Source organism: Globicephala melas, chromosome 14 (assembly GCF_963455315.2).
Source record: "Globicephala melas chromosome 14, mGloMel1.2, whole genome shotgun sequence".
In the NCBI taxonomy this organism is placed as follows: domain Eukaryota; kingdom Metazoa; phylum Chordata; class Mammalia; order Artiodactyla; family Delphinidae; genus Globicephala; species Globicephala melas.
Window position 1 is genome coordinate 57,946,107 of NC_083327.1, and position 22,927 is coordinate 57,969,033.

General features: G+C 37.1%; 1 protein-coding gene across 3 annotated transcripts in view; it reads right to left on the minus strand.

The window, feature by feature from the left end:
- Positions 1-120: 120 nt before the first annotated feature.
- Positions 121-22,927, minus strand: part of MED23 (mediator complex subunit 23) — a 42,791-nt gene continuing 19,984 nt past the window's right edge. For all 3 annotated transcript variants that reach the window (XM_030853437.2, XM_030853436.2, XM_060283316.2), the window contains 18 exons: positions 22,623-22,766; positions 20,832-20,977; positions 19,628-19,873; positions 17,853-17,995; positions 16,535-16,709; positions 15,720-15,883; positions 13,095-13,219; positions 11,846-12,051; positions 11,577-11,757; positions 10,451-10,621; positions 9,795-10,011; positions 7,466-7,702; positions 6,321-6,486; positions 5,689-5,761; positions 4,656-4,870; positions 3,874-3,994; positions 2,996-3,127; positions 121-1,348 (listed from right to left, as the gene is read on the minus strand). In XM_030853437.2, coding sequence (XP_030709297.1) covers positions 1,181-1,348; positions 2,996-3,127; positions 3,874-3,994; positions 4,656-4,870; positions 5,689-5,761; positions 6,321-6,486; positions 7,466-7,702; positions 9,795-10,011; positions 10,451-10,621; positions 11,577-11,757; positions 11,846-12,051; positions 13,095-13,219; positions 15,720-15,883; positions 16,535-16,709; positions 17,853-17,995; positions 19,628-19,873; positions 20,832-20,977; positions 22,623-22,766 — 3,030 coding nt within the window. In that variant the 3' untranslated portion in view covers positions 121-1,180. The remainder of the gene's footprint in view (positions 1,349-2,995; positions 3,128-3,873; positions 3,995-4,655; positions 4,871-5,688; positions 5,762-6,320; positions 6,487-7,465; positions 7,703-9,794; positions 10,012-10,450; positions 10,622-11,576; positions 11,758-11,845; positions 12,052-13,094; positions 13,220-15,719; positions 15,884-16,534; positions 16,710-17,852; positions 17,996-19,627; positions 19,874-20,831; positions 20,978-22,622; positions 22,767-22,927) is intronic.

Sequence of the window (22,927 nt, forward strand, 5' to 3'; positions counted from 1 at the left end):
ATGCTGTTCAAAGCTGTAATCCCTAGAAACTTCTTTTCTCTTTATCTATCTCTTTGTAAGATTCTGTCAGTCACTGCTACACAGGTTTCTAAATACATGCAAAACACACACACACACAGGTGAGAGTGTCAACCTGGAAAAGCAACTGATTTATTTTTAAAAACAGAGATTAAAGAATCACCACTTAAGGATGATTTTATTAAGCTTATGCATTTCTAGCTATGTTCTTTTCTTTTTTTTTTTTAAAGAAGATGTTGGGGGTAGGAGTTTAGTAATTTATTTATTTATTTTTGCTGTGTTGGGTCTTCGTTTCTGTGCGAGGGCTTTCTCTAGTTGTGGCAAGCGGGGGCCACTCTTCATCGCGGTGCGCGGGCCTCTCACTATCGTGGCCTCTCGTTGTGGAGCACGGGCTCCAGACGCACAGGCTCAGTAGTTGTGGCTCACGGGCCTAGTTGTTCCGCGGCATGTGGGATCCTCCCAGACCAGGGCTCGAACCCGTGTCCCCTGCATTAGCAGGCAGTTTCTCAACCACTGCGCCACTAGGGAAGCCCTAGCTATGTTATTTTCTTACATGACTTCCAACTCATTTCATATAGTAAGTTCAAGTCCATGGCAAAGGCAAAAACTTGCCAATCTACACTAGAAATATTAGCCCATTTACTTGGAAATCTATGATAAAAAATTTAAGCCATTTAAAAAAGAATATGAACCTATTTGCTCCAGTAATGCAATGAAACCTAGAGTCCTTTACTTGACAAAAATCTCTTATCCCAGATACACCAGAAGAGATTTATGTATAAAAGGATTTGTAATAACTATTTTACATGTGTGGTGCCTTTAAAACAGTGTATTTGAAGACTGAATAAGTCATTAATACTAAAAAATAAAAACAATGGTCAAGATAGGAAAGATTGAGAGTACCTAGTAAAAGTCATTTAATCAGATATGTCCCCATTCCTAGGTAGCTCTAGTACATTGTTGTGGATATGAACAACATGTAGCTTACTTTATCTCTTAGAGACAAAAACATAGGGAGATGGGAGTTGGAAGTCAACAGATTCACCATTTGAATCAGAATAAAACAATCTGAACATCACTGCCTCTACTCCACCACTATGTAGCACGATCATGTTCAGATTTAATAGACTGAAGTCCGTTTTCACCACAGCACACCCTGACTTCACTGAGTCACTGGTAGAGACACTGGCACCTGATTAGACTGAGGTGCTGGAGACCCACTATTGATGGCTTGTGGAGGCACTGCAGCCGGTTCCATCTTGCTAATGTGAGTGATGAATCGAAGACGAAGTTTTAAAGCTGGTTTTAAATTACAGATAATCTTCTCTACCTAAAAAATGAAAACACATTAGAAAGTATTTTAACCAGAGAACTTCAATTTCCAACCTTTAAAGAAGCAATTTACACATATCCTGAGACAATAAACTAGGGAGTGGAACAGGTGGATGAGATGTTTCTCTGAATGTTTTGTGTTTTAACAAAAGCAGATAAAACTTTCTCTCTTACATGAGAAAAAACATGTGTTGTCCCTCACACACACATTATATATATATGTATATATGTGCATGTGCGTCTATCTATCTATGCATACACTTACAAAAACATACTCATTTACCTAGCTAGCCAGTCGTCCCACTGACGATAGCTAGTAGAGTTTACACTGGGAATTCTACATACCCACCAAGGGGATCATCCTTTTAAGATACCGTCTTCACGTAAGGTATCACATAAGGGAAGCATAAAGCACGATTATATGTCGAAGTTCTCTGAATAACTTACGTTCATAACATTTATCTATAAAGCGAACTTTCTGGTTTTGATTTACACTTGAAATTCAAACTAAATAATATAAGATCTACTCTTACTTAAAAAACTTTAAAGAAATAAATACATCAAGCAGTTCCAGAGCTTTCTTAGCTTTACTCAGATGTTTTTGGATCTTATTAGGAAAGATCAGCCCATTGATAATGCTTCCTTTTTGTATTCCCCTTGTGTCAAAGTTCCTTAGGCCCAAATATAGGGAATATGCTAACGAGAACATTTCTGACTTGGTTCCCACGTGACCATCCTGCTGAGGCATGAAGGAGGCGACACCCTCCCCACCCCATGTCGCCAGCTCCAAGGAACGAATCCCTCAGACTAGGAGTCATATGTTTACGTCTATCAATTTATGTTCCCCTCCCATTGTAGAGAGAAATAACATTGAAGTATGGAGGGGAGGTCACTTAATTCCACCTATCTGCCCTCTCTCCACCCTTCTAAAACAGCTGAGATCCTGGTTCCCACAGACAGGAAACTCAGTTATGATTTAAGGAGGACCCTTCCACTTTGAGACAGCTCTCCCAGGGAATGGCTCTTTATATGCTGAGTTACAACGTGCCTCCCTTTAACTTCACCAGTTTGAATACCTTTTAAAGTGACACAGAACAAATTTAATACCTATTCCAAATGGCAACGCCCAAACAGTAAGAATACAATGAATTCCCCAGGACTTTAAAAATTCAAGTTAAGCACCCCCAGTTCCTTCAAACACCCTTCATTAGTTATTCTCTTGACCCTCCCGGTTTTAGTCTTCTTGTCATGCTGCGATTTGTCTCACATCCTCACAGTGTACCCTAATCACTGTGGGGAAAACTAGGCCCTGCTTCACTTATAACACAAGGCCTCTCTGATCTTTTCAGTAACCATACCGTACTGTTTCTTCCTAATGAGTTTACTGTTAATAAACCCCCAGGTCTTTTTCAGATGTTTTGCTGCAAATATCAAGGGGAAAAGTGTGAGAAATTATAATAGGTATTTACTTTAACATTATGTCCAGAGTAATATGCCACATAGCCTAAAAAGGTCTATTAACCTTGTCCCCTTAAAAGAAAAAAATTAACCAAAAACCCCACTCACCCAAACAAAAAAGTCTATCCGCCATATATTTAAGTTTTCTAAACTAAATGTCATTAAAAAATAATTAAAGTGAACTTACTTGCTCTTTTACACTGTCACCAGTAAACATGTACTTCATATGATACAGGAAGTCACAGATGGGATCCATGTAGTTTAAGTGGGTGCTACACTGGTCTACGTTCAGCAACATGTCATAAAATGCCACACCAATCTATTTAACAAATAATATAAAATTATTTAAATGGTAAGAAAATGGTTCAATAATTCAGCTTGATGCAGCTAGACTCCATTACAAGACTAGCACAGAGGATAACATGTTTGTTGAGGAACTGTCACTATCAGACAGACCTCTGCACATGGGTGATATGATACTGCCTGCATTTATAATGGAATCCAGAGTGCTACAAACTGCCTCCTAATAGAGCTTACATGGAACTTCTCTTTCTAATAGTATTCACTTAAACTTAAGAGCTAGACAATCCCTTTTCTAGAAACGACCTCTCAATTGCTGGGATATCTGCAACCTCAGGGAGCCTTTATACTGGACCTTCTTAGTTCCATTTGGTGGCTCATACTTTAAGGGTCTACCCCTGGCTCATTTTCTTTTATCTATACTCTTGTTATAGGTGATTGACTTCAACCATTCCCATCATTTTAATGAATTCCTCTGTACTACAGGGAATGTTCTCAAATGCACTTCTCCGTCCTTAACTTTCTTCTCAACCTTGATGACAGATATTTTCCCCTGCATCTCCAGTTCAACACATCACACATCAAACTCGTTATAGGCATACTAAGTTATGGGGACACTAAGGCCTCAAAAATTGCTCTTAGATCCCACTAAAATGGTTTTCCTACTAATGGTAATGATATGCAGTTTGAAAAACCCTGGGAAAGAAATCTTCATATATCTTTTAGAACTTAATCTTATCACGGAAAACCCAGATTTTATTCTACCTCTATCATACATCGAGTTCTCTCTTGCTGAAATCTTTGTAAAAATGGTCCCACGAGATGGTACACATAAAGCAACTGGAACTCAGTCTTCACTATAGGAAGAAGTACTTCAGTGAGAAACCTAAAATTTAAAAATAAAAATTTATTGTTACTTGAAATCAGTTGAATTGTTTGAACTTTGTTAATACAGCCTACCCGAGTATTTGCAAAATTTGTAATCTTCTTAAAAAAGTTTCCTTTAATTTTGGTAACATTTTAAATTAATCTCACATCTCTCACTGGCTCTTATTTTCATTTGATTATTGAAATAAATTACTTCAGATTTAGAAGTCATTCCTAATAGTAAAATTACTGAATGACAGAATGAGAATTATTTGAAGTAAAAAGAGAATGACAAACCTAATATAAAGGCCATTCTCAAGAAACATGAATCTAATTAATACCAATTATACAGTCAAAAAAAAAAAATCAGAAGATAGCCTAATATTAGTTATGCAGTTCCAAAGCCAAGTTTGGGGATATGTTTTGGAAAAAGAATGCATTTGACTAAGCCTCCCAAAATGGTAATGGAAAACAAGATACCAGATTGTTACTTGTACATACAAATTAATTTCATTCAAACAATTCCGAAATAAAGGAGGCTTCCTGATACCTAGAATCTACTTAAGACTTTTACTTCTAAGTTGTTCTATTGAATGAGATATATACCTCATGCACAAATGAGATTAAAAAACAAAAACAAAATGATAAATCAAATGTCTTTAAGAAATCATAATACCTACTTGGGAATGAGAGAAAGTTGCCCGATGCTAGAATGGTGCCACACCGCATGTGCCAGAGCTAGCGTGTAGCTGCAGCTCATCTCAGAGTAGGACTGATGACAAGCAGTGAAATCAAAGAGGCGGAAAGGATAGCCGACCCACTCCGTCTCAGACGTCAGGCTGGGACTGCTGATAACACTCACAATTCGATCATGAAGGACGATCCAATACGGCTCCTTTAAAACCAGGACAAAGCCTCGTGAAAAATAGCATTTACCCAGTATTCCACCCCATATCCAGTATTCTACTCCAAAGCTTAAAATAATAGCACTTTCTCATGTCCAGTTCATTTAGTATCTGATATTTACTACATGGTAAATTGACTTTGCCTATGTTTATTATACGGATAACACCGGTACACATTTGTAATTCATAACTATGTGTGTGTGTATATATATTTTGGAGGAGTGTAAGGAAAAAGTGATTCATAAAGGTGCATAAAAAACAAGTGTGGAAAAAAAAAAACAAGTGTGGAAAGCTCAGGTTTAGACAATATTACTGACATTCAAAGATGTCAGACAACTGTGTGGTGCTGACTAGACACGTGTGGAGGTCACAGAAGGGAGACTTCACATGGGCGGAGAAGTCATGGAAGACTTCACTGAAGAAGCAAGCCCTAAGCCAGCAGAGAATGAGTAAGCTTTAGAGAAGGTGACGGAAGGAATAAGGTTCTGATATATTCTCTTACATGGCAGAAGTACCTGAAACATGTCTCAACAAGCATTATTGCAGGAGCAAAGGCTCTAGATACATAACATGTTCTGGGGGTTGAAAGTAGATCAGATTTTAATGGGAAAACTAAGGCTGGATAGGTAAGGTGGGACCAGAGATGCAGGGACCCATAAGTCAGGTAGATTTATTTAGATCTGATGCAAAATGCAAACAAAATAGTCACTGTAGATTTCTGAAGCAATAACAACGTGAAAGCTTAAAAAATATGAAACATTTCATTAACTGCACGACAAGCTTATACAAATCACAATGATTAACTCACTGGCAGGGCAGTGATGATCAATCCAATTGCATTCATCCATGCTGTAATGTTCTCTCTTGGCACTAAAGGCTGACTATTAGTGGGGAAGAAAGAATAAAAGAGTGAAATTGTAAAAGTGACAATGGATCTTATTTTGAGAACATATATCATTTGGGGGGTGACAACTGACCTATTTCAATAAAACTACAATGGATTTTTAGCGAGTAAAAATATAAACAAAAGCTAAATAAGGCTTTTCTTCTTTTTTTGGTCGTCTCCTTTAACAATGGTTGCTGAGCTAAAAGACTATTTCACTTATGTATACTTCTTCTCCAATCATTATCCCCTACTTTACGTTGGTCTTTAAGAAGGGAATCTTGAAAGACTATCTTTAGTGAGAAGTTAACATTATTCCTAAATTAAATGTCAAACAGCTAATAAAGAGTAGAAGTGGGAACAAACCCAGGTCTTCTGACCCTGTTCAGGGCTCATTCCATTTCATCTGTATTACAAAGCCAAGATCTGGACCCAAAAGACAGCCACTATTCAACGTGCATTGGCCTTGGGACAACAGGTTTGTCACACAGCTCCAAATAAAATATCATTCTCTACAAATAAACAATGAATCTTACTGCAGGAAACAGGATACACACCTTTTCAGGACAACATTTAGAAGAGCATTTCCAACATCTTGGCCTGAAACAGCCAAGGCCATGAGCTCCACACAAGTAACATGCAGTGCGTGGGCAGCGGGGTTGGGAAACTCATTGAATCTCCAGTCACAGTTTGGGAATGGACCAGGAGATTTGCCAGCCATTGGTGCAGATGATTAAAGCAATAACTATTTGATTATTTTGAGATTAAAGGCTCACATTTGTATAATGCTTTACAGTTTTCAAATGTTTCACATGTAAACATCTCATTCGATTACCAATTCACCTGATTATGAGGCCTCAAGAAGTGATTTATTGGAGAGCTTAAGAGGCAAACAATACAAACCAAATACAAATAAATACGACATGACCGAAGTGTACTGATAGCAACCATGTGGTCAACCACAGGTATAAACAATTGGTCTTATATAAGTGGGCTCTTGTAATTGTGACATGATAGCTATAGATGCAACCAAGGTATCTGTAGGCTTTATCAACCTATTTTCTTTTAATAGTTATAGGAAAGTTAATAAGAACATTACTTTCTCATGAGTAATTCTTTTACTTCAGGAAATAATTCCTTGCATACGAAAAGAAATCATGCCCATTTATGTAAAATTGCTCTATCTAGTAAATAGTGGCATGATGTATAGACATATTAAGCACAGTGTGCTAATAATTTAAAACAACATAAAAGTGAAGAAATAAAAATACCAATATAGAATCTCTTTCACTAAAAAAAAAAAAAAATAAGGTTTTATTGTTATCTATTAATGTTTTAAAAAACATTCAGGGATTTATTTAAAGCAACAAAATTCTATGTTCTCCAGTGGCAAACAAGATGTATGTTCTATAACACATAGTACATTTATTTAGGAATAGGATTTTTTTTCTTTAAAACAGATTTTTTCTCTAAAGTCTTTTTTGAAATATAAATTTTAATGGAGTAAATTTCTGCCTATCTGGCATAATGCTGCTAATTTAAGATTTCAAAACCTTCAAAACATTTCAAATAAAATGATCTTAAAAAATTGAAATCCTAGAATATATCAAAATCTTGGAATATTTAAAGACAATATATGTTCACACAAATCAACATATAGTTATTTCTGAAGTGTCTGGAAAAATCACAGTAAAAAGGATATTATCTACTAGTCTGCCAATCAATTTGCAATAGTAGGAGTCATCTGGGACCCAGGGATTGTCTTCTCGTGCATTCATAGCGCATTTCAGGTAAGTGTCACTTAGACACCAGCCCTGTGGTCGATTATCCTTGAGCGACCCAATGATTGCATGGACAAGTTTTCGTTTGAGACTTTCGCGATTTCTCAGGTGCATTTCATAATAGTGCAGAGTGTTATACAAATAGGTCACTGGACGATCTGCCAAATAGAAAACAGATCATTACAATGTTACCTGGTTACTGACAACTGTGAAAAACTAATCCTCAATTTCAAGATTACCAAAAAACAGCTCAGAAGGTTATAAAACGATTTCACATGTTGGGCAATTGCATACAATGAATTTTTTTTTTGTGTGTGTGTGTACGCGGGCCTCTCACTGTTGTGGCCTCTCCCGTTGCGGAGCACAGGCTCCGGACGTGCAGGCTCAGCAGCCATGGCTCAGGGGCCCAGCCGCTCCGCGGCATGTGGGATCTTCCCGGACCGGGGCACGAACCCGTGTCCCCTGCATCGGCAGGCGGACTCTCAACCACTGCGCCACCAGGGAAGCCTACAATGAATATTTTTATTCTAGGACAACGCAAAAGGCTTCTAACAATATACACAGCTTATACTGAAGGATATTCATCACATTCTGACATAGCAATTCCAGTCCTGGAAATTTATCCTGCAAAAATGACTTATGTGTAAGCAATGTTGCTGCAGCCCTGTTTATACTAGCAAAAGATTAGAACAGTGTAAATGGTGAAAAACAGGGGACTGGTTAGGTCAATTATGGCATGTATGAAGCAGCTTTGTACGTACTGATACAAAATAATCAACCCTAATACATTATAAAGGTTAAAAAAAATAAGGTGCAGAACAATGTGTATATTACATAGTATTTGTGAAAAAAAATAAACTACCAACTCCAGAGTATTTAAGGTAGGATACACAGGAAACTGGTAATAGTGATTGCCAACAGGGAAAGAAACTGCCTAGCTGGAGGATAGGGATGGGACTAACTACTTTTCACTGCATCATGTGCATACATTACCCAATACAGAAGAAAAGCCTTTTTTTTTTTTTTGGTGGTACGCGGGCCTCTCACTGTTGTGGCCTCTCCCGTTGTGGAGCACAGCCTCCGGACGCGCAGGCTCAGCGGCCATGGCTCGCGGGCCCAGCCGCTCCGCGGCATGTGGGAACTTCCCGGACTGGGGCACGAACCCGTGTCCCCTGCATTGGCAAGCGGACTCTCAACCACTGCACCACCAGGGAAGCCCCAAGAAAAGCATTTTTAAAGGAACGCTCCCTTGAACTTCATACCTACTCTGCAGTGCTAAAACGCAATTCAGACTTCTGCTTTGAAGGGAGACATCTCAGATCAAGGACTAAGAAAAACTGCCCCCAGATAAATATGCCCTGTCCCCACAGTGGCTGCTCCAGGACTTCTGTGCTCTGTCACTGACCTCACCATGCTCCAGTTACCAGGCTCAAAGCTTTAGAGTTGTCCTCGATTTCTTTCTTTTGATATTTTCCCCATAACTGGTCAATCAAGCCCAATTCCTACTTCCTTGACTATCTGTCCCTTCTTTCTCATTTTCAATGCCACCATACTTGTTTAGATGCTAATCATACACCTGAACGTCTTGACATAAGTCTTTGAAATGGCTTCCTCCTTCCAAGACATGCTGCGGCTAGAACTGGACCTACCTTTCTAAAAGAATGCTTTCCATACCATGACTTTACTCAGTAACTTCTAGTTACCTCTTGAATATCTGCAGGTTATAAAATCCTAACTTCTCAGCCTGGCATTTACGGTGATCTACCACCAGGTACAATTTAGCCCACTGTTTTCAAAATGCCTTGTTTTTTAACACCGCCATGATTTTTCCAAAGGATTCTTTCTGCTTATCATGCTCTCTTCTCCTTTCTCTTTATACAAATCACATACATCATAGTTCAAACACTATCCATCCAAGAAGCCTGCCAAGATCTGTTTAGCTCATAGTAACATTAGTCTGTTCTGAACTCATACTTCCCTCCTATACTGATTTGGTAATTAATCACACAATATATAAAATAAGGGATCTCTAGTAAATTACTTTTTTTTTGGCTATGATTTAACTATTGATATTTTTATGTTTTCTATTTTATACTTCATGGCATCATCACATAGCACTGCCCCTCAAAAACATTTTTATTAAAAATTATTAAAATAAAACCTTTAGAACTACTATTACCCAAATGGTCATGCCCAGCTTAGTTTTGTCTACAGAGCTATTAGATGGAATTAAAATTTGAAAAAGCTCACCATGAAATTTATATAAGCCTCCCAGGTGATCTAGTAGAGTCTCCAATGACTTGGATACTGGGAGCAGCTCTAAAAATCTGTGGATTACTATATCAAATACTGGGAGGAAACGGAGACACACATTTCCAAAGTAGATGGGTAGATACGGAGACTGGATCGGCACAGGAGGATCGACCTGCTCTGCCAGGCCCTCAAAATAGAGCTTCTCCGGGTATTTCTGTGGAAGTGAGGAAATGGTAAATGTTTATGGGATCTTTTGTAATTTTCTTAAAAAAGGAGCTAAATAAACCTGTCATTTTTCGAAGAGTATGAAACTGTGTTTGTTCCTGCAATGCAATGAAATCTAGAGTCCTTTACTCACCAAAAATCTCTATTATCCCAAAGATATACCAAAAGAGATTTACATATGAAAGGATTGGTAATAACGCTTTTCATTTTGTATTGTAAGTACCCATGTCTACTAAAACTGTAGTTTCAATTTATTCTTAACATTAGAGATACTCTAGAACCTTGAGAAAGTTTAGGGAGCTAATTCACTTCTATACAGACCAGAGAGAAAAGAGCAGAGCTGCAGAGAAAACAGCCAAGTCAATTAGCCAAATACCTAAAGTTTGGCCTTAAAAGGGATTAACTGAAGCACTAATTTTAATTAGTACCTTGTGATAATTCATGTGCTTGGTGTGCCAGTCATTCTGTAGCCAGTGTTCTGGGGAATTTTCCTTCACAAAGTCACTTACTCGATTTCTAAAATCATTTGGTTTGAGCAACAGCAACTGAATTATGAAATAACAAACCTGGGCTTCATTCCCTTCATGACTACGCATGGCCTTTGGAGAAGAACAGAAAAATTAAATGAAAATGCCCAACCTGTGCGAAAGCATGGCTCTAAAGAGTCTAAATTTGAAAACAGTAAAACTCACGATTATTAGAATTTCATTATATGTCTAGTCTACCCCAAAACAACTGTTCAGCATTCCTCCAACATATCTGACCCTTTCTTGCCTATTTTTGGCTCTCACCTAGAATGTCCATCTTTATTTTTTGAAATTTAACCTACCTTTTAAGATCCACCACCTAGGTAGATGTAATCTCTCATTGTTGTCTGGCAATATTTTCCCTACACCTCTAACTTATCCTTTTATTTTACTGATTTATAAACTTACCTTATGTCCCTTACTAGACTATAACCATCTTTATATCTATGCTCTACAGCTAAGAGGTAAATGTTAACCACTTAAGCTCCCTAAATATCACCACTATAGTATTAAAAAAAAATGTAGCATTGTCCAGCCTGGTTCAGTGATTTTTCTTAAAATTTGGCCTGAAATAGACATCAAAATCAGGAGAAAAAACTGCTTGGGGAACACTGGGTGGCTATAAGAAACACTCAGTTATGACTATGGCTACCAAAGTGTACAGAAATGGTTATAAGTACTGAAAAAAGATTCAGTGACCTTTTACTACTTCCTGCCTCTAGTAGGAGCCTTTGAGAATCAACTCAGGGCATTACAAGGCCAGGACCACATCTGTCTTATTTACTTCTATACCTTCTGTGCATACGACACAGTAGATATTCAGTACATGCTTACTGAATGAATGAAGAAATTGGGGAATCTCTAGTTCCTTAGGGAATTGATAGCAATACTTGTTTTACAGTATAAATTTATTAAATCCTTAGAAACAACACAGAACAGATCAGCACAAGATCCATTAGCCATACACATCGATCCAAAAGAGAATGGGACTGCTTAGAAATCTGTTCTTAACTAAATGTATTCTTACCAGGCAGAGAATTAATCTGTCCAATGTAACAATGTTGTACTTCCATACCATGTCATTAAGAATTTCAATGCATTTGTTGAGTTGCTGACCCCCAGCTGATGTAGAGAACTCATATACCAGGAAATCTGCAAATGTTCTCACATGGACTACCAAGGCCCTAGCTCCAATTCTCTCTAACACTCTGGAAAGCAGAGAGTAAAAAATAAATTGCATTGCTGTAGGGTATAATGGATTGCCAAATGGAATGCAGATCTAGGTTTCTGGCTTACCTATAGCCAATCTGATTAATATGATCTGTTTCCAGGAGCATTTTCCAGAGAAGACAAAGGAAGAGAGGAGGAGAGCGTTGTGCAGAAAAGTGGGTAATGATGTCATTTTCATTCGTCATTGACTTCCACTTCCTATACTCCTCCTCCACGTTTTTTTTCAGATTAAAACGGCTTTCCTGAGGTACATTATTTTGTTTAAAGAATGCCTACAAGGAAGAACAGAAGTTTATTTCAATGATTGTAGTAAAAAGGGCTATGGCTACAGAGTCAAGAAACCAGCTCCAGGCTTGACTCTAACACTAATAAATTCCAGGTCACCTCAAGCAGCTCAGTAATCAAGGCCTGAATTTCTATACTGGGAAAATACAAAGGCTTGATTGGATTATCTGTAAGATTTCTTTCCTAGATTTTCTAAACAGAAATTCCAAGCAAGCCTGAATTTCAAACTTTCTTCAATCATCTGTTGATACTTCTGCTCATCTTTGGGAAAAAAAAAGGAAAAGAAAAAGAAATTTAAGTACTCTTTGGTTACATATCTTAGTATATCTATAAGGAAAATCCATTACACTAGCCGAGTGATTCTCAGACTATGGTCCCCAGACCATCCGTATCAGTGTTACCTGGGACCTGTAAGAAACGCAAATTCTCAGGCCTTATCCCAGACCTACTGAATCAGGAGCTCCGCAGCTGGGGTCCAGCAATCTTTAGCTAAACAAGCCCTCCAGGTGATTCTGATAAGTTTGAAAAGACCTACTGTTCCAGCCCTATTAAAAGTTACAGAAAACAGATGTTCATTATGCCTAAAATTTTCTCTGCGAAGTGGAAGACAGATGAGGTTTTCCTTTCTCCATATTATAAAAGCCAAGTTTATAGTTTTCTCTTTGTGTGATTTTAAAAAATCAGTCAAGTGTACATGATGTGTATTCTGTGAAGCTCCATTACACTGTATTTCTCCCCATTGCTGTTCTATGAGAATTTTTCAGTTAATGTGTTAAATCTCACAAGATTCTAAAACTGTTCACTAGTAAGATGAAGCCATAACAATTAAATTTTTAGAAACATATCCAGTCCTATAATAAGACAAGGAAAAAACTCAAGAGATTCTGGAAGTAATAGCAAGGATTTACAAAAAAAAGAAATAAAAGCTAATTTTCTCTGGGTATCATCAAAACTCTCTAGAATAACACAGTAAATGGGAAGAATGATTTCATATACTGTAGACTCAATATATAATTCAAGATGAAATTACCTGCAGTGGGCCTGGAAAACAACTAAGGGTGTGTGAAGCCCAATTATGAGGAGTAAAACTCATGATGGTCTGAAGGATGTCTTTACACCAAGTTCCCTGAATTGAATCAGAGCCTGTAAAAAAATCTAAACACAAGCAAACAAATGTAACCCAGATATAAAAGATCATGGCCACAATTCATAAAGGATTTCACAGAAAATTCACAAGTATGTACACTCAGAGAATTTCACTGCAGTGCATTCACTACTTAACTAGTAATCACATCGGTAAATGTGAACATAACTAGTGAAAAGAAGACAAAAGACATTTGGTATCTTTTTTTTTTTTTAATTACAGAGCACCACTGATAAAAGACTGGTACAGGCCCATCACGACTGCTCATTTAGTTCACTCTGACAATGAGGTATTAGCACTTTACTGAGCCAAGGAAATAGAATTAATAAAGTACCACATATCTTTTCTGGTGGTTGAAACAGCTATAGACTATAACTCTCTAAACCAAAGAGGTTTATTTATGTAAAATAAGACAGATTACACAAAGGTATTTGAGGTTGCTAAATTCAATAACTATTTCTTTAAAATAGCCATTCTCGAAGTGTGGTCTGTAGACTCTGTGGGTCCCCAGTATCCTTTCAAGGATTCGATGAGGTCAATGCTATTGAAATAATACTACTACTAAGATATCATTGGCCATTTTACTGTGTTGAAATGTGCACCGATGGCACAAAAGCAATGGTGGTAACACTGCTGGCCCTCAGAACAAATCAAACAGTGGCACCAAACAATACTAACAGCCACTGTAATCTCCACCACAAAACACTCTCAGCAGGAAAAAAAAAGTGCCATTTCACTTAAGAATATCCTTGATAAAGTAGTAAAAAAGATTGTAGCTCAGCCCTTAAGTACATCTATTTGTAATATTGTGTGTGATAAAATGGAAGTACGCATAAGGTGTTCCACCTACACACCAAAGTATGATGGGTATCTTGAGGAAAAATACTTGTGCGATTGAGTACTGGGTCAAATTAGTTCTTTTTTTCAATGGAATTCCAATTTTACTTGAAAGAACATATAGTTTTCTGGATTTGGGCATTAGGCAGACATTTTCTTGAAAATTAACAAAGGGAGTCTGTCACTTCAAGAAGAACAAATGACTGCATCTTTTACCAATGATAAAATTTGACCTTTCAAGTGAAAATTAGAATTTTGGAAAACTTATACACACTACCACAAGCCTAATAGTTTTCCAAAACTTAAAGAATTTTTCTAATGAAATCTGTAGTGAGATTCAAAAATGTAATTTTCTTATACTACATAATGAAATGTGTCAACATTTACAAGCTCTATCTACAGAACTCAGCAAACCAATGTTTTCTAAAAAAACAATTCATGAATTTACAAAATATGCATGAACACAAAATCCATTAAATGTACAAAATAGACCAGTGGGTTATAAGGTAACAGAGTACGAAGAGTTCACTGATAGGACTTTGTATTCCATTTAAGAAACTATCAACTTTTCAATTTTGTGTGACATCAAACAATATTCATAATTAGCTGAAAATGCTATTAAAATACTCTTCCCCTTTCCATCTCCTACCTGTGTGAGGCCATTTCCTTTTTACTTACTTCTACTAAAATAACACTTGCAATAGATGAGATGTAGAAGCAAATAAAAGAATCCAGCAATGTTCCTTTACATCAGACATTAAAGAAAGATGCAAAGGGCTTCCCTGGTGGCACACTGGTTAAGCATCTGCCTGCCAATGCAGGGGACACGGGTTTGAGCCCTGGTCTGGAAGGATCCCACATGCCACAGAGCAACTAAGCCCGTGTGCCACAACTACTGAGCCTGTGCTCTAGAACCCACGAGCCACAACTACTGAGCCCACATGCCACAACTACTGAAGCCCAGTGCGCTTGGAGTCTGCTCCGCAACGGGAAGCCACCGCAATGAGGGCCGTGCACTGCAACGAAGAGTAGCCCCTGCTCACCACAACTAGAGAAAGCCCGCACACAGCAACAAAGACCCAATGCAGCCAAAAATAAACAAACAAACAAATAAATAAAAGCAGCTCTATAAAAAAAAAAGAAAGATGCAAAACATGTAAAACAATGGTACTTCTCACTAAAGTTTTGTTTTGGAGACAACAGGGTTTATTTTTCATAAAAATTATATCATGTATGTTAACATGCAATAGGTTTATTACTGTTATTTTAAAATAAATCAAATATTTAAAAAACTCCTACTTTAATATCTGACAAAGTAAATATCATATATGTAATCCATATAACAGAAAATCTTTGGGAATTTCAATTATTATTATTATTTTTTAAGAGTATAAAGTGGTCCTGAGACCAAAAAGCTCAGGAACCATGACTTTAAAATGATGTTAGATGACCAAAAACTGATGTTCAACCTAGTTAAAATGGTAGTACACAGAGAAGAATTTACATTAATTACTGAAATGGTGAAGATATCAAAACAACAACTGGTTTTTTGGAAACAAGTGAGAAGAATCTTTTCAGTAGGTTACCCTCCCCCCTGCCCCTTAGTAGTCAGGAGGGACACAGCACACTCTGACTCATCTGTGTCTGTTGGTAGTGGCTGCATATTCACTGTACCTGTTACGTGAGTTGCTCTAGCTAAGGTCAATATCAAGGCGCGGTTCAGTTCTTCAGATTCCGCTGAAAGCACCGTTTTGGGATCGCTAAGGAAGCGTGTAAACTGTGGCTGTACCTCCGAGCTACCTAATGCTGTTATAAGCCTGAGTGCAGTGCTCTCAACACTGAAAAGTGGGAGAACAAAAACAATCATTAAAAGATTAAGCTACAGATAACATCTCAGAACTACAGAATTAAATCTAATTCTACGTTAATCACAATGGGAAAACATGCAAACTATAAATTTCCCTTCTTTGGTTAAAAACAAACAGACAAATGAACTCGTCTTTTGTGTGGGAATGAGCTTTGCTTAATTTGTTTTAAAAGCCCGACGTGCCAAATTTTACAGCAAAAGATAGCTTGTAGCCTGCAGGACTAAAAAATTTCACCCGGATGCACAGCATTTCAAAAAGTACATCCTTTAAAATTTGAAATGTATTTTCACTTAGAGAAAATCAAAATGATGTGATACTTTAACCATAATCTGAAGTATATTTGAATCCAGTATTCTAAAGGGCTAAGTTAGAATACAATGTCAAAGGTCTTGGAAGTACTTGTTCTCAGTCCGAAGATCCCTAGGCAATAATTCAACTATCTTACTAGGTTTCTATTTAAAAACACTGGACTCTACTTCTTCTATACTGGAAATAAAACACTCCAGAAGCCCTGGAGTTTTATGACAGTGAATAAAAATACTGTGAGGTAATGGATTAAGTTCCCCATCTCCAACAAAGTTTCTAATAAATCCAAGGAAAGACAGTCTCCAATGAGCTCACCAGAGATGGAGCTGGTTCTGGTTGGTTTGTGCAACTGCAGCCAAAGTATGAAGATGACTCAGGAGCTGAACTCTGTAATGAGGCTGAATGTGGTGCATCCGGTAGCTGAACATCTCAAGAAGCGTGTGCAAGATCCCCCAGGCATGAGACTTGAAAACAGTTGGCAAAAGCTGACCTTGAGGAACAAGACAGTTTAAGGCACCAATCAGTAACAGCTATGTATTAAAAGATACCTGAAGAAAAGTCACACTGAATAAAATCCATGCAAAGACTCTGATCATGAACACACACACATACAAACATACAGATACACATGCACACATATATACTCATATATTTTCCAAATCTTCTCCATAATTTGTACTTTAATTTTAAGGAAGAAAATCCAGATCCTAATTTTTGGGTTGGCCAAAAAGTTCATTCGAGTTTTTCTGTTACAAAACGAACTTTCTGGCCAACCCAACAATACCAACTTTGCTTTTTTTTTCTGGAATTTGACAAATGATACTCAAGTTCATCTGGAAAGGTAAAATAAGAGCGACGATATGGAAAAAAATTACTCTAACCTTCCTCACTTCTTTATTTTTATTTAGTTATCTTTTAAATTACTTTCATAACGTTACTGTTCCCAACCTTTTGAAGCATGAGGATCACTTTCTAATACACAAATTGCATCACACCCCCTCCTCCCTGTTAATAAAGTTTAATTTGACTTTCAATTATCTGGAAAAAAGAGTAACCATGGTTAAAATGATACTGTATTAATAAAAAGTTAAAATTACCTCAAATCAGAAAAACACTTCCATATTAGAAAATATCTATTATTTAGAACTGCATAACAACCAACAGACGTCGTACAATGTCTTCTGCAATGCAGGAACACCCCCTGCCTATTGCCAGTCAGACTTGGTACTCATTGCTGCCCCGGGCAAACCAGAAAGAGAGGCAAATGGGACCGCTGGTTTTTATATGAGTACAGGCATCATGTCTGTCCTGCTCACTGCATCCCAAGCACCTAGCACAATTACACGCCCCCCCTTTCTTAACCATAACTTTACTTTAAAACATGCATCCCACTCCCTTGACCCTCTGTGAGGGTCTATCCCTCTTTTTTGTTTTATTTTTCTCTGTAAGGTTCATCACCTGACATATTCCATATTTCGATTATTTACATTTTTTGTCTGTCTTCCTCATTTAGCAGGTAATCTCTACGATGGCAGTGATTTCTGTACACTGCTATATCCCTAGCAACTAGAAAAGTATACGTTGAATGAATGGAAGCGTTAATGGTTAAAAACACCAGAAAGTCCTGTCTTACTGATAAATCCTTTGATGCCCAAAGACTCTATTTCCATATAGACCAATAAACGGCTGTACGTTTCCACTAGGGCTGGAGCCAAGGCCACACTGGACTTTGCATGAGCAAGTTTTATCACTCTGGTAGCAATGCTGTGGATAAGGCTGAGGAGAAACAACATATTAAAATAAAAGAAAATAAAAATTCATTACTTTTGACATAAACACAGGAATTATTCTACTTATTGAGAACTTGGTATAAATCTGAACTTAAATATATGAAATGAATCAGCTCTGTTTTAATCATTTAGGTTGTACAGGACACATGGTAGTGATGCACTGTACAACCTGAGACTAATTCTGGTTTCCACGCTGCTTTCAATGTGCCTCAGGATCTCTCTGCTCACAGAAAAGCAAAATTTGGGTACAACTCATGTACCCAACTCAAAATTTGGGTACATGCTCGAATGGTTTTAGGCTGTTTCTTTTTCAAATATGTAACTAAAGCCATTTAAGAAATTAACTTTTGTTACAGAATTACTTAACAAATCACTGGTAAGACCCAAATATTAGGTACTAAAGGGACTTTCCTCAATTTTGTCACATATGCCAGTAAAGCGCTTGTATAATTCTAGCACAATGTTAACCATTTGAAAAAGAGCATGTTTTTTCTAGAATCAATGACCCCCCACCTGGAGGTCCACACATACATTCTCTTTGACCTAGGCAGTGTTTGAAGTTTGAGCCAACACTTAATGGTTGAGAGTCTAGAAATAAAAGCCCTTTCCAAAAAAAACAAGAACTAGATACACTAATGTTCATTCTTACACTGCAGAAATTAGCACAAGTGGCAGCACCATTAAGTTGAGCCCCTCCCGCTCCAGTCAGCCTCAACCCCTCTATACACGCAGGCTTCCGTGCACACTATTACCTGACTCGCCTTCACGCAGCCCCAGGCAGGCGTCACTCACTTACATTATCAGCTTGGCTCCTATGGGCACTTGAGGTTCTAGAATCACACCCAACACAGCCCTTTCTGTCTTTTAGAAACCATAAATGTCAATTCTAAAAGCACTCTTATGTACAGTCAACATAGGAAAGATATTACAGTTTTTGCATCCCTGGACTCAGCAATTCTACTTCCAGCAAATTATTTGATAAAAATGGAATTATGGATAGGTGCAAAGACAGCCAGAAAGGTGCAAAGACAGCCAGAAAGGTGCAAAGACAGCCAGAAAGATAATCTTCATAGCCATCTTTATAACACTGAGACACTGCAATCTCAGTATCCAACTATGTGGAACTGACTAAAGAATCATACATAGACACACAAAAGACTTCTTTGTAGCAATTAAAACATGTTCCTGAAGAGCACTAGATCTAAAAACATGTTTAATTAAAAAAAACCAAAAAACAGGTGTGTAATAGATTATGTGAGAAAAAGGCGGTTATAAAATAGTACTGTAGTTAAGAACACATTTTGAAAAAACAAAAATACCCCCTATAAATTCATATATTTATACATAGAAAAAAGACTCAAAACATATATATAAATATAATTTTACAATGCTTATTTCTTATGGAGGGATTATAGCAATTATTTTCATTTTCTTTGGGTTTATTTGTATATTCTAGAATTCCTATAATAAACAATAACATTTTTGTAATAAAATAAACCTAAAGGTTTTTAAAAATATACCTGGCCATAAAATATACACACATAATCATGAAATCAAGTCTTTGCTGCGCTGATATCAATTCCCTGGCATAGGACGAAATAAATAAGAAAGAACATACCTCATTTTGGCATGAACTGTCAATGAATCCAGGAGGTTCATTGGTAAGGGAGTAATAGATCCTGAAGCCAAACAGCTCGTTCCAGGAAGAGGTATCCTCATAATTCCATTTCCATAAATAGTTTCTACCAGAGCTCCCATGGGTAATGTAAAACATTCTGAATTTGTAGAGTATGCATTACACAGCAGGGCGATCTTATAGTCATTCATCTGTAAACTTTTATTTCTAAGACTCTGCTGTAGGAACCTAAAATTTCAAGTTCCATTCAACAGAAAAAAAATGCAAATAATTTCTAGAAAGGTAATTTGCATTTCTAAAAAAGTTTAATTTCATGCAACTATATATTTATTTCTATAGGTATTATAGTTTCTGCCCAAAACATAGTGTTAACACATATAAAAGACTGAGAAGCATTTCAGAAAGAATGTAATGATAAGTGAACACTGAATGGTTGTTAAGTATGTACTATATATACTGTACAAAGATTCAGATAATGAAGAAATAACTCACAGATTCATGAACTAGTCTTCTACTTATCTATTTGCTTAAGTACAATAATATACCTTCATTACAGATGTCACTAAGAAAAAATGGTTAAGGGTTACCTCATAAAATGAAAGCCAAACGAAATGTGAAGTCTGACTACCCTACAGTCTCCTATGAAGAGACCTGACAGTCCTTTTCAGAAGTTCAGCTATTCCTAACACCCTTGACGGAAGCCCAGTCCTATCTAAAAGAGGGCATCTTCTTTGAGTAATCGCAGCTTTGGAAATGATGTAAGGGAGCATGCCAGCCAGATCAGCTCAAGCAATCCTGGCAGCCCAGGGAGTGAAAGATATCCCAGTCAGATCATGCTCAAGTTCCAAGTACTTAAACAATTTTGAAACATTTTCACATAGTTTTGGAAATTAAGTATTTTAACTAAGGTAAAACATGTAAAAGCGTAGACCTGAAAATTAAAAAATATATATATAAATATATATCTCCACATACATATAAACAGGCTTGGTTAATCTTCTAGTTGCTTTCTGCTGCAACTGATCAGGTTCCCTTAGTTATAACGTACACATTAAATATTTACTCTTACCTCTAGTGGATGTGGGAAGATTTCCATACTTCACATAAATACTGAGACCAATATTAGTCTACAATCCACTATTTATTAAATTAAAAGAAATGAACTGTCAAGTTACAAACAACTTACTCATGGTGAAGCTTTAGGGAATGAGGTATTGGAATCTGTAGCTTGGAGTTGTCATTTTGGGCTTTTCTATTGAGGTGAATCCAAATGCAGGTCATTGCAAAGGCATGAGTTGACTGGGGTTTGTTAATGTCAGGAACTGGGATAAACTAGAAAAGAACAATTTAAATATAAGAAAGAGTAGAATTAACTAATTATATATATTTTAGTAATCCATTTCTGCTGTATCTCATAATTTAGCTCCAACTGTCCTTTGACTGTTCAATAACACAAATCAGAAGATCTAACAGCTATCAAATATTGAAACTACTACAAGATTGTTTTTACTTGCCAAGAAAATAACTGAAATCCACAGGTGCTTAGTCAAGCTTTTCCTACTGCCACAAAGCATTCATAATCATTAAATTTTTATTCTTGGACTCCCCTGGTGGCACAGTGGTTAAGAATCTGCCTGCCAGTGCAGGAGACCCGGGTTCGAGCACTGGTCCAGCAAGAACCCACATGCCACGGAGCAACTAAGCCCGTGTGCCACAACTACTGAGCCTGCACTCTAGAGACCGCGAGCCACAACTACTGAAGCCCGCACGCCTAGAGCCCGTGCTCCACAGCAAGAGAAGCCACCGCAACGAGAAGCCTGCGCACTGCAACGAAGTGGAGCCCCCGCTCGCCGCAACTAGAGAAAGCCCGCGTGCAGCAATGAAGACCCAATGAAGCCGAAAATAAATAATCAAATAAATTTATTAAAAAAAGTTTTATTCTTTAAAAATTAAACACATCATTATGAAAAAAATTAATCACATCATTATCTTACTGAGTGTGATAAATATGAATACAGAGTTTCTAAAAGTCACATATATGCTTTCCAAGAACATATAAGAGACATGCAATCTAAATGAGTAACATAAAACATTGTTTATTGATGGGTGAAATGACACGGATGTCTGGAATTTGCTTTAAAATCATCGGCATTAATCAAAAAGATGAGGAAAGAAGATGAAATAAGAATATTTCTTGGACTTCCCTGGTGGCACAGTGGTTAAGAATCCACCTGCCATTGCAGAGGACACGGGTTCGATCCCTGGTCTGGGAAGATCCCACATGCTGCAGAGCAAATAAGCTCGCGTGCTGCAACTACTGAAGCCTGTGCACCTAGAGCCTGTGCTCTGCAGCAAAGAGAAGCCACTGCAATGAGAAGTCCACACACAGCAATGAAGACCCAACGCAGCCAAAAAAAAAAAAAAAAATTCTTGGTGATGGGACAGGAGTGTCTTTTTCTATTTACTCTACATTTTTTTGTGCATTTAAAAATTTCCATAATAAAATGTTTCTAAAAAATGACAATCATCAATATATACCATATTTTACTCAAATACCTTATATAATAAAACACTAGTGTGACACACTCAATTGGCAAACAACCAAAAAAACCATATTAACAGATACTGATATTATGTCGTCATTCAACTGTGTATAGATTAAAACAGTTTTATGCTTTTAAAAATTGTAACCCTGTTTAGAAGGTAGAGAAAGAGCTTGTCATACTAGATGTTCAACTGTGATTTAAGATAAACTTCAAAAATAATCTAGTTCAATTTCATCACTTTATACAGGAGTAAACTAATGTCAAGAAAAACCGAATGTCTATCCCATGATCACAGCAATCACAAAAACTGGGAAAAGAACCGTGTTTCCAGCTTTCAAGTCCAGTGCTCTTTTCACAAAATCACACTAAAATCCTTAAACATAAATTAGACATAATTCTAATCACATTGTTAACTATTTAATAAAACTTACTTCTTTTTCTGGGTACAGAAGGTCAAAGAGCTTCATGACAGGGAGAAAATCAGCTAGTGCATTTTTCTGAATACTTCCAGAAATGAATTGCAAGAGAACCCACATCAGATGATCTCTGCCTTTAATCAGTCCTCGCCCTGCTAACTGTAAAAAATGTTTAAATACAAATCTACACAGCCAGTTAAAGAAACAGATACAGTAAAGTTTAAAGAAAAAAGAAAGAGAAACCTTGTTCTCAGAAAGTTAGCATCTTTTTTTTTAAACATCTTTATTGGAGTATAATTGCTTTACAATGGTGTGTTAGT